General features: G+C 47.5%; 1 protein-coding gene across 1 annotated transcript in view; it reads right to left on the bottom strand.

The window, feature by feature from the left end:
- Nucleotides 1-8,197, bottom strand: part of JPH2 (junctophilin 2) — a 59,427-nt gene extending 51,230 nt beyond the window's left edge. The window contains exon 1 of the mRNA XM_066234338.1: nucleotides 7,339-8,197. Within this exon, the coding sequence (XP_066090435.1) occupies nucleotides 7,339-7,717 (379 nt within the window). The 5' untranslated portion in view covers nucleotides 7,718-8,197. The remainder of the gene's footprint in view (nucleotides 1-7,338) is intronic.
- Nucleotides 8,198-12,391: the final 4,194 nt, after the last annotated feature.

Raw genomic sequence — 12,391 nt, 5'->3', positions numbered from 1 at the left:
AACCAAGGCAGCATGACACCAGCCAGCATAAAGTTAGACAAATAAATCAATAGAAAAAGATATTCCTTGGGGAGCAATTAAATAAGTATGGAGGTTCAGTTGATTCAAGGCACACACATCATAGGCCCAGATAATGTAATACCAGGTGGTATTGTTTGGGACTCTATCCTGGCAAATTCATTCAGCTTCTATGTTGATCAGTGTCACCCCATTAAATTAAATTTTCTAAATGAAATTATTTTTAAAAAGCATAGGTTTTTGACACAGCTGTCATAGTCAAACATACAAATATCATCTTTCTAGCATGTAATAGTAATAAAAGCACTAACCAGATGCCAAGCTCTGTCTGATCACATATATTGGGGCACCATTTAATTCTCTCAACAAGATATCAAGATAGAATAATAATAGTTCTATCTCCTGACCAGGCAGTGGTGCAGTGGATAGAGCATCGAACTGGGATGCCGAAGACCCAGGTTCGAGACCCCGAGGTCGCCAGCTTGAGCGTGGGCTCATCTGGTTTGAGCAAAAATTCACCAGCTTGGACCCAAGGTCACTGGCTCAAGCAAGGGGTTACTCGGTCTGCTGAAGGCCCACGGTCAAGGCACATATGAGAAAGCAATCAATGAACAATTAAGGTGTTGCAATGTGCAACGGAAAACTAGTGATTGATACTTCTCATCTCTTCGTTCCTGTCTGTCTGTCCCTGTCTATCCCTCACTCTGACTCTCTCTGTCTCCGTAAAAAAAAAAAAAAGAAAAAAAAAGTTCTATCAATACAATCAAATAAAATAGCAAGTACTGCATCGATTATGGGAAATACTGTTTTATAATGACTTGTTTTATATTTTTGTGTGTGTATGCATAGAATCAAAATGTGAAATACATATCCTTCAGTGGGTTGCAATTGTAAACATTTGAAAGCCACTAGTGTAGTAGATGAGAGAGTTTTTAAGAAGCTTAGCCTAACCTGCACTGGCACAGTGAATAAAGTGTCAACCTGGAATGCTGAGGTCGCTGGTTCAAAACCCTGGCCTTGCCTGGTCAAGGCACGTATGGAAGTTGATGCATCCTGCTCCTTTGCCCTTCACTCTCTTTCTCTCCCCTCTCTAAAATGAATAAATAAATTTATATATATATATATATTTAAAACAGAAGCCTACATAATGCATGTAAGTTTCTTAGCAGAGCCTGGTGCATATTGATAGAAAAGCCTCAATACATGAGAGATGCAGTTATATGTTACTATCTTCAGGACGTCCATGTCTCCTGGGCAGCTGCACAGGTCCCTGTGCTTAGGGGGGCCCCAAACTCAGTTTAGTGCTCTGCCATCATCATCTTTAAATTCTTAATGATCTGGGAGAAGGGGCCCCACATTTTTATTTTGCACTGGGCCCACAAATTATGGGGCTAGCCTTGATTCTTTTCTCTAGTTGTTTACCATTTGTTAAAATACTTATATTATGAAATATTTAACTGTCACTTATTATTATCAAATTCTCTGCCTCCTACCAGCTAGAGGACTGTGAGTGAGAATACTTAAAATAATCTGTGTCTCAGTTTTCTCACCTATAAAATAAGGGTAGTGCAGCTACGATGGAAAACAGTATGGAGATTCCTCAAAAAAATTTTAAAAAGCTGCCGTGCTCTCTAGTAATTCCACTTCTGGGTATTTATCCGAAGAAAACACTAATTATTATTTATTTATTTATTTTGTATTTTTCTGAAGTTGGAAATGGAGAGGCAGTCAGACAGACTCCCACATGCGCCCGACCAGGATCCACCTGGCACACCCACCAGGGGGCGATGCTCTGCCCATCTGGGGCGTTGCTCTGTTGCAACCAGAGCCATTCTAGCGCCTGAGGCAGAGGCCATGGAGCCATCCTCATCACCCGGGCCAACTTTGCTCCAGTGGAGCCTCGGCTGTGGGAGGGGAAGAGTGAGACAGAGAGGAAGGAGAGAGGGAGGGGTGGAGAAGCAGATGGGCACTTCTCCTGTGTGCCCTGGCCGGGAATCGAACCGGGACTCCTGCACACCAGGCCGACGCTCTACCACTGAGCCAACCAGCCAGGGCCAGAAAACACTAATTAGAAAGATATATGCCCCCCCCCATTGATAGCAGCATTGTTACCAATAGACAAGGCATAGAAGCAGCTTAGACACCCAGAAAGAAACGAGTGGATAAAGCAATGTGGTGCATGCACACAATGGAAAACTATTCAGCAATAAAAAAGAATGAATGAAGTCTTGCCATATTTGACAACATAGATGGATCTTGAGAGCGTTATGTTAAGTGAAACAAGTCAGAGAAAGACAAATATTGTATGACCTCACTTATAAGCAGAATTTTAAAAAGTAAAAAAAAAGAGTAAACAAAGCAGAAACAGGCCCATAGATGTAGAGACCAAGCTGATGGTTGCCAAAGGGAGAGGGTGGAGGGTGAGAAGTAAAAAAAAAATTTTTTAATACAAGAAACAGGGAAAAGATAGTTTTTTCAACAAATGGTGTTACCTAAAAATAAAATAAAATAATTAAAACCTTTCATCTAATATGGATAATTAACTCATCCCTTAGTCTTTTTTTTTCCCCTGGTCAATGAAACCAATTATTTTTACTTTTCTTTATTAAAAATATAATAAAATAGGAGTAATAGTAGTGCTTCCCCACTAGGTTGCTGTGAAAGTTAAATAACGTGTGTGCCACGTGCCAAGAACAGCGCCAGCACATAGTACACAATCCCCAAATGTTAATTATTATTGTTATATTATTAGCTTTATGAACAAAAGGCGACCTTGGGCCTGGTTTTCCCACTGCACATTTTGGGGGAGGGGATTATTGATTAGATCAATGGTTGGGGAACTTGTCTGAACACCAGATGACTGAGAATCTGACAGCTCTCTGTGGAAACAGCAGATAGTCTAGTCTGTGCACATAGGCACACGTCTTCCCTCAGTCTGGGGGCGTTTTAAAGGCCTCTGAGGCCAAGGTCAAGCTCCTCAGACAGAAAGGATTGCTGGAGGCTCTTCTCGTCCCGAAGCCTGTGGGTCTCTGGGGTGGGAACAGCCAGGCAGCCCCGCGGCACTAAGGGCCCGGTGTACGCTTGCTTTAGAGTTTCAAGTCAATAGTTATTTTTAGCTTGGCTGTATATGGCCAGGGGAAGAATGGGGGCTATAGGCAGGGCAAGGGTGCCAAGAGGTTTACAGCAGGGTTTAGGAGACCAGAGCCCCTCTGCCTGTACCACCTTCCCCTTCCCACAAGGGAACTGGAAAGCTTAACCTCCAGCCAAAGAGACAGGCATGGCAGGGAGTGAGAGTCTGTGCAGGAGGAGTGTCCGGGGCTGCCATGGAGATGCCAGACAGAGTCACTACAGAGCCGTGATTTTCAAACATTTTTGACCATGATCTACAGTAAGGAACATACTTGACATCATAACACACCCATAAACGCAGACATTTTTATACACACACACCACACATACATAAATACAAATATACCCACACACATACGCACGTCTCCGACTAAACAAATATTTCGGGAAACAATACTTTTTATCTTATTCTCTATGAAACACTGTGATGTTTCCTATTCTTTCATTTTTAAAAATGCAGGTCATGACCCACTAAATTGATTTAGCCACCTTTTGATGGGCTTGGCACCCTCGGTTTAGAATACTGCTGCTTCCTTCGGTTTAGAGCAGGCACCTGTAACATGTGACATCAGGTAAGGTGGGCAGTGGAGGAGATGGGAAGCACGTTCCCTTTGATCAAAACTGTGGGTAAGCTGCAGTTTCAGCTCAGTCTCTGGTTGGACAGCAAGTTCCGGACCCCCTGGCCTGGCTCACTCTGTTCTCTTGACCTGGAGCACTCATCCTCCGCCCTTGTCACCTGGCTCACTCCATACTTCAGAGCCTGGCTTGCCTCTTACTCCAGGAAGCCTCCCTGAATGTCTAAGTCTGGTTTAGCTGCCTGCCTCTTGCTCCCTTGGTCCCCAGTAGGTACTCCCCTGCCTGGCACCCAACAAACTGTATCATGTTAGCTTCTCTGGAAGGCAGGCATCTTTTTCATTCTGTTCATTTTTGTACTCTACCCACCACCACCCAGTGTAGAGTAGTGCTGGCTTCATAGCAGTCCCTCAAAAAATATTTATGAATGAGTTAATGAGAGCAAATAGTAATAATAGCAGCTACCATTGAGTGCCTATTTATCCCATGAGAAATCTTAGGCGAGGTTAGGATAAGTGCATTTTACGGATGAGGAAACAAAGGCTCTAAGAGATTAAATAATGTGATCACACCGGGATGTGTATAACCCAGGGCTACCTGACTCCTCATCATTCCTAATCACAGGATCACAGGATCTTATTTGTCCACATTCCCCTCCGCGCCACCCAGGATGGGGCAAAGGGCAGGTCCTTAGCAACCCCTCAGGGAACCGATGACAGGTTGATTAAAGAGATTTTCCAAAGCAGTGGCCACATCTAATTTTGGAGAGTTGCACCTCGTGTGTGGCTTGGGAGAGAGGATCTGTAAGGTTTCCAGGCTGCCTGAGTGTGGGGCTCTCACACTTGGGAAGAGAGTCTGGACCTCCGGGAACCAGAGGAGCAGGTCTTCTGGTTACCTGAGCATACCCAGGATAAAACCCAGGCCCGCAAAGCCTCTTTGACCTGGCCTGTACCAACATCTCCAGCGCCGACCCTGCCTGTTGCCCTCAGTCACTCTGTTCCTGACACCCTGGTGTGCTTGCTGTTCCTCAAAGATGCCAAGCCCTGTCCTGCCTCAGGGCCTTTGCAGTCGCCATTCCCACTGACTGTAAGTCTTCACTCTCGTCCTTTCCACCCTGCTGCTCAGATTATCTTATCCCAAAACATGACCCTTTTCCCTCTTTGCTCTTTTTTGCATAACACTTGTGTAACTTCTGGAAATTACATATATATCTTTTCCAGTTTATTTCTGTCTTCTTCGTGAGACAGGGAACTCCCTGAGGACTTCGCTTGTTTCCTGCCTTGGGCCCTGGAATTTGTGTGGGGTGGTGCCTGACACATAGTTGGCGCTCCATAATATTGGTTGTGTATGAATGAATGACTGACTGACTGAATGAATCCCTTCTCCGCTTTTAGACAAATCAGGAAATTAGCCCATAGCTTCCCAGAAATGTGTGTCCCTGTGATTTCCCTCCAGGCCTCAACACACACACACACACACACACACACACACACACACACCTTGGTTTGGAGAGGGAAGGGAAGACGCGTCGGCACACATGTACTGAGCACCACTTTGCAAGCACTGACAGGCACTAACTGGCGCTGGGCAAGCACTCAAGGGTGTCTCCACCTTATAGCGGAGAAACTGAGGCGTGCTTTCTGCTTGTCCCCGGTGCTTAGCACCGTGTTGAGTGTGAACATCCAGTGACTTGAACTGCACTGAATTGCAGAGATTCAGCAAACAGCTCAAGGTCACCAAATTAGAAAGTGTGGCACCAGAATTTGTCCTGCGTGCTGTTCCAGCCAGAGCTGTGCTGCCACTACTGCACACGCAGAAACTCCAGGGACACAACCCGTTAACAACCAGACACTCAAGGGTGGGCCCTCACCAGCTACCTACCAACTGGAACCGTAGTCAGGAGCCCATCCTGCACCAGAGACCGCTGTCTGAGGCAAAGGCCTCAGCTTGAGCAAACCCTCCACCCTGGGCTGACTGCCCATCTGCCCCACCCCAGCCCACTCCCGGACTGACCACTTCCTGCCCTCCACTAGAAAGAGGGCAGACTAATGATGACTATAATACCCAACAAATGTCCTCTGGTGCCAAACATATGTATTTTAGTCAGCCACAGTTTTGAGTTATCTGTGTTGGTGCCTCTTCCGAACAGGGCACATGAGGGAGACGTCATAGAGTGACCCTGAGCTGGAAGGGACCTGAATGAACACTTCACGCAACCAGCAAACTTTTCCTGTAGAGCTGAGTAGTAAAAGTTTTTAGGCTTTCGAGCCAAGAGACAAAATTTAGGATGTTATTGTAGGGACTTGCTTGCACATAATTTTCACAAGTCACAAAATAGTGTTCTTTTGATATTTTTCAAACATTTCAAAATTTAAAATGACTGTCAGCTCACAGGCTGCACAGAACAGGCCACAGGCCAGCTTGGCCTGTAACGTTTGCAAGCCCCTGATTTTTAAAGCAATACTTAAGCTTTAACGTGCATAACAACTGCTGGACGAGCTTAAAACAGATGCCTGGTTCCCCATCAGCCGTTCTGGTTTAGAAGGTCTAGGGGGACCCCTGAATTTGCATTTCTAACTGGCAGACGTAGGTGCTGCCTGTCCACTGACTACATTTTGAGCAGTACCGATATTCGAAAACACCGCCTTTTATGGATGAAGAAACTTGAGGACCAGTTAAGTGACATGTCGCATCAAATGAGGTGATGATACCTGTTCTGCCACTTCCCAGGACTGTTTCATCACAGATAATTCCTCTCCGTTTCCTGAACCCACCGAGTCTTCTCATGCTTCTGAGATTTTCATTCATCCCTCTCTCTCCTACTCCCACCCTTACCAGTGCCATTGTCCTGTCAAGATCCAGCTCAGATGTCACCGCTTCTAAAGCAGTCTTCTCTCTACAGCCACAGCACTCTGTACATACCTGTGGATAATGGTTTGTCTACAAGACTATCTTTGAAGCCATGGCTGTATCTTTTTCTTTTTTTATTAACTTTATTGGGGTGGCACTGGTTAATAAAATTATATAGGCTTCAGGTGTACAATTACAGTACATCATCTGTATATTGCAGTGTGTGTTCGCCACCCTAAGTCAAGTCTCCTTCTGGGCTGTATCTTACTCCTCTTTATCGCTAACCCTTTTACAATGCCTGGCAAATAGGTGTCACAGAAATATAAACTGAACAGAAGGATGCATGGATGCATGGATGGATGGAGGGATGGATGAATACTTTATGATCTAGTCCTTGAAAATAATTCCTATGGCAAAGGTGAGCCCAGCCCCCAGTTCTGCTAGAGCACAAGCTAGCATATACCCCATGCTGATCGTGTCCCTAGCATGCAAACAGCGGCAGTCACGTCGTGCTCAGGGTGTGTTGAGAGGACATTCGTATGGCAGGCCTCGTACTAAGCACTCGTGCCGATCCTCTCAGCCCTGTTATCGCCCCACCTTTCCTAACAAGACCGATACTAAGAGAGGTAGAGGAGCTTGCCTGAAGCCACACAGCAAATATCATCCGGGCCCCTGTGATTCTGTGTCGTACCGCCCCTCGCTCCTAATCAGTGTTCCTCACCCTGCTGGCCCCGTACCCCAGCTCTGCAGGCCCCGGGCTGGGCTCACCTCCATCTGCATAGGTCTCAGTGCCGTAGCCGTCCTGTAGGCCATTGTTCCAAGTGCCCTCGTATTTGGCGCCGCTGCTGCTGCTCTGCCGGGTGCCATAGCGTCCCTTGAAGCCATGTGTCCACTCGCCCTTGTAGAGCCAGCGTCCCTTGGTCTCTATGCCCAGCCCATGCCTCTTGCCTTGGCTCCAGTATCCCTCGAAGGTGTTTCCACTGGGCCAGGTGTAGACGCCAGCCACTTCAAAGCCAAAGTTCCAGGAGCCCGAGTATTCGCCCTGGCCCTTGGGGCCTGTGCACAGCCCATGCCCATGGGCCTTGCCGTTCTCCCAGCCCCCACAGTACGCCCCGCCATCGTCAAAGTCAAAGCGGCCCCCACTCATCTCATCATAGCCCCTGACAACCTGACTGTCCTCCAGCTTGGGGGTCGGGGGCGAGGGGGTGCCCACGGCACTCTCCACGCTTGCTCAGGGCTGGGCCCCCCACTCACCACCGCCGCGCCCCAGCAGGGGGAAAGCAAGATGCCACCAGAGGCTGAGCGAGCTCAGGAGCCAAGTCAGCACTGGGGTGGCTGGTCAGTGCCATGCCTGGGAGGCCCCCACCCAGTCAGCCAGCGGAAGACTGCCAGCTGGGGAGGAAGCGGGAAGGGAAGACTCAGAGCCTCCCCAGAGCGCCCCGGTTCTGCCTTCCATGAGCCAAAGGGAAAACGCTGTGATCCCTTTAAGAATCACAGGGAAAGGGTGGGGTGGAGGGGTCCCCAGTCCGTCTCAAAGAGGGGAAGTTCCCCTTGGTGACAGTCCCCGAGGCTGAATTCCTGCAGCCTGCTGGCCCCCTTCTCCTCCGCCCCGTGGGTGTGCGGGGCTGTCGATCTGCTCGCACTGCCCCGCCCCTCTCCAGTCCTGCCCTCCTCCCGGGACAGAAAGGTCAGTGTTGCCCTAACAAGGCCATTGGATCTCAGAAGCTGCTCCCAAAATAACACCCTGGCCGGCCCAGCCTCCTTCAAAGTAGGAGGGGTGTTTCAGATGGGGCTAGTGCTTCAGACCTTGGGAGTGGCTGGAGGGATGAGGAAGGGAAACTGAGATGGACGTGTAGGTATCTGGGGCAGTCTGGTGGCTTCCCTTTCCCTGTGTGAGAGCCCTCTGCCACCTTCAGGGTTCCCCGGGTCTGCGGGAAGGGAGAGGGCAGAGGGATTGGGAAGGGCAGGGAGAGGAAGACTAGCAGAACACCCAGTCCTGGCACAGTTAAAATCCCCCAGAGCAAATCTCAGCCCCACCACCATCACATGCCCTCGCGGGTCCTGGGGCTACGGCACCACCGCCACCGCTATAAGGAATCTGGTGACCTAGAGAGAAAGGAATGGGGCCTGGTTTCACATAAGCTTTTGAAAGCAGAAGAGGGAACTCAGGAAGAGAGGTGAGGTTCTGGAAACAGTCTGGAGATACAGCAAGTCTGAGTCCAGTGCTCAGACACAACCCCAAATTCCGTCCACCCGGGAACCCTGAAAACACCGGGAAGAGCCTTGTGCAAAAGACACTCATCACTCCCCATTCCTCTCCTACAAAGCGCCGGTGCCTCTTCTGTCTCTGAGACGCAGGGTTGCCAGCTGTGTTGGCAGGAGTTTGTCTCAGAAATACTCAAGGGTTGATTTTTTTTATTATTCTCTTTCCAAACTCTCGTTCACTCTGGCATCCTAAGAGCCTGTGAAGCCAGGCCTCGTAAAGCTCCTGGGGCAGGAGAAAGGGCAGGAGCGGAGGGCCTGGGTGGACTCCCAGCACTCAGGTTCCCACCAAGCTCCAGTGCAAGGGACATAGAAACCTCCAGGACTAGAAGCTGTGACCAGGGTGAATGGCCGCAAATCCTAACTGAGCCCAGGGTTAACAGGAGCATACCGGAATTACCAGAAAGGTACCACCAAGAAAAGTAAGATCTGGGGGGGGGGGGGGGGGGTTGGAAACCAGTAAAAAAGCAAGCACAGGAGGCTCTTGAGAACATTAGGCTATTTATTATCTGACTTCAAACTTATACCCAAATCGCATGACTCAGGCCACTTAAAATCACTGCAGAAATTTTGTTCATTTCAGAAATGGATAGAAAATACTCACTCCCTTCCTCCCAGCTGACTTTCTAGTTCTTAAGACTTGGTTCTTTCATCAATCATACACAACCCTTCATCAATCACACACAGCCCCCTGTCTTAAAGAGCCCCTTCTGCGTCCACATTTCACCCCCAAGTAGAAACACCCACCCTCTATGCTCACTATCACTGGCTGTTTGCCAAGCTGACAGGCAGCGAATAGCACTCCATAAAGACTGTATCATCTGGGTTTTGTCTCAGCACCCGGCCAGGTTGACTGACAGCCTGCTTGCACGCTTCACGGCTAAGAAGACTTCTGTGCTGCCCCGGAGTGTTCCGCCTTTGCCACTTCTCACCCAAGTCTTTGGAGAATCACACATTTCTTTCCAGCTCGCCTCGCAAGGGGCGGGGAACGGGCATCTCAAACTGGAAGCTAGGGGAGGTTGAGTCGCTCAAGTTCAATACCCTTTTGTAGTTAAATGCTGAGCAAATCACCATAATCCTGTTCTAAGGCTGGGTGGCTGCTGAGTCCTAGAGAACTGTTCTTCCTTCATAAGTTTAGCCACTGCTCATCCGTACAGCTCCCTACAGTGGTTCCTTAAAGGGCCTGCATGCGTAAGAATCATGAGTAGAACTTAAAAACACATACAGATTCCAGACTCCCCACTCCACCCCCAATATACTGAATTCTTTTAAAGAGCTCAGAGGAATCTCTCATCCTGGTCAAGAACCACTGCATGTTGTCAAATTAAGAAACTTGATTAATAACATTTATTGTACATATTCTTGAATCTCCTTACTTACCATAGGCTGTGTATGTTACCAAACCCAAGGGGTTCAGTGCCTTGGGTGCTCTATTCAAAAGTGAGATGTGGTTACCCAAGGTAGTTTTATTTATTTGCAGCAAATAAAGAAGACAGGGGCTTCATATCCAAAGCTCTGCCTTCTGGAATGGAAGCTTAGCCATTGCTTATATTATTTGGCCAATTTCATGTTAATTTAAAATTTTTTATATTTGTGCAGCTGTCAGTTCATCCTGTTTACTGCTACATCTGCAAAATACAGTGCTATATTTTATTATTATTATTATTATTTTTTTTTTTTTTTTACAGAGACAGAGAGAGAGTCAGAGTGAGGGATAGACAGGGAGGGAGAGATGAGAAGCATCAATCATTAGTTTTTCGTTGTGCATTGCGACACCTTAGTTGTTCATTGATTGCTTTCTCATATGTGCCTTGACCGTGGGCCTTCAGCAGACCGAATAACCCCTTGCTCGAGCCAGTGACCTTGGCGAGCTTTTTTTTTTTTTTTTTTTTTGCTCAAGCAACCTTGGGGTCTTGAACCTGGGTCTTCCGCATCCCAGTCTGATGCTCTATCCACTGTGCCACCGCCTGGTCAGGCCAGCGCTACATTTTAACATTTAGCAAGAAATTACATTTAGTTAAGAATGGCCTAGGCCCTGGCTGGTTGGCTCAGTGGTAGAGCGTCGGCCTGGCGTGCAGGAGTCCCAGGTTCGATTCCCGGCCAGGGCACACAGGAGAAGCACCCATCTGCTTCTCCACTCTTCCCCCTCTCCTTCCTCTCTGTCTCTCTCTTCCCCTCCCGTAGCCAAGGCTCCATTGGAGCAAAGTTGGCCCGGGAGCTGAGGATGGCTCTGTGGCCTCTGCCTCAGGCGCTAGAATGGCTCTGGTTGCGGCAGAGCGACGCCCCAGATGGGCAGAGCATCGCCCCCTGGTGGGCATGCCAGGTGGATCCCAGTGGGGCGCATGCGGGAGTCTGTCTAACTGACTCCCCGTTTCCAACTTAAGAAAAATAAGAAAAATACAAAAAAAAAAAAAAAAAGAATGGCCTAGACCTTGAGACCTTTGTCCTCTCTAACATGTCAGGTAGATACTTGTAGTTAAATATCTCTTCAAACCCCAGTTCTGGCCCTCACAAACTGTGTGACCTTGGACTAATTGTTCATTTCTCTAAGCCACAAAATATTCATCTCTAAAATTACCTCTCTCAAAGGGTTATTAATGTTAAGGATAACAGTATCTACCTTAAATGGCTAGGTGAAGAACATGAGTTAATACTGTTAAAAAAAAAAGACTTAAAATACTCTATAATCACTTAATAAATGTTAGCTAATATTAATATTACCCTCACATGATAAGTTACTTTTCAAACTATCATGGTCACTAAAATAGCCACCAAAGAGGGAAGAGAGCACTCCCTAAATGCTGAGTACCTTGACATTGAAGTACTTCTTACTCTTCCCAGTGTGTGTTTTCTCAACATCACGTTGTGGTTTTCTCATTTTCTTAAACTGATGGACTACGTTAGTGTTAAAGGGACACTTTGATTTCTTAAAAGTTTTAAGGCCTGACCAGGCGGTGGCACAGTGGATAGAGCATCAGACTGGGATCCCGAGGACCCAGGTTCGAGACCCTGAGATCACCAGCTTGAGCGTGGGCTCATCTGGTATCAGCAAAAGCTCACCAGCTTGACCCAAGGTCGCTGGCTCGAGCAAAGGGGTTACTCAGTCTGCTGAAGGCCCCCGGTCAAGGCACATATGAGAAAGCAATCAATGAACAACTAAGGTGTCAAAACAAAAAACTGATGATTAATGCTTCTCATCTCTCTCGGTCCTGTCTGTCTATCCCTATCTATCCCTCTCACTGACTCTATCTCTGTCCCTGCATAAAAAAAATAAAAATAAATAAAAATAAATAAAAGTTTTAAGTAAATTATTTGCCAGGTCTGCTGCTGGCCTTCCCCTGACCAGTGTGGAGCTTTTTGACGGGCCATCACTTTTTAGACCCACCCTTTGAACCAGTGTGTTTCGGGGAAAGGGAGCCCTCTTGTGACTATCTGTGCATTACAACAGGTTTTCCTTGAGAAAATCAAGTTCTTTTCACGAAACGGAACTTACTAAACCTGCAGTGAATTTTAAACTGTGTGTAAAAGTATCTCTCCCATTCTGCTTTTCCCCAGGTCT

Source organism: Saccopteryx bilineata, chromosome 6, assembly GCF_036850765.1.
Source record: "Saccopteryx bilineata isolate mSacBil1 chromosome 6, mSacBil1_pri_phased_curated, whole genome shotgun sequence".
Classification (NCBI taxonomy): Eukaryota; Metazoa; Chordata; class Mammalia; order Chiroptera; family Emballonuridae; genus Saccopteryx; species Saccopteryx bilineata.
Note: the sequence above shows the minus strand (reverse complement) of the source record. Positions and strands in the feature narration are given on the sequence as shown.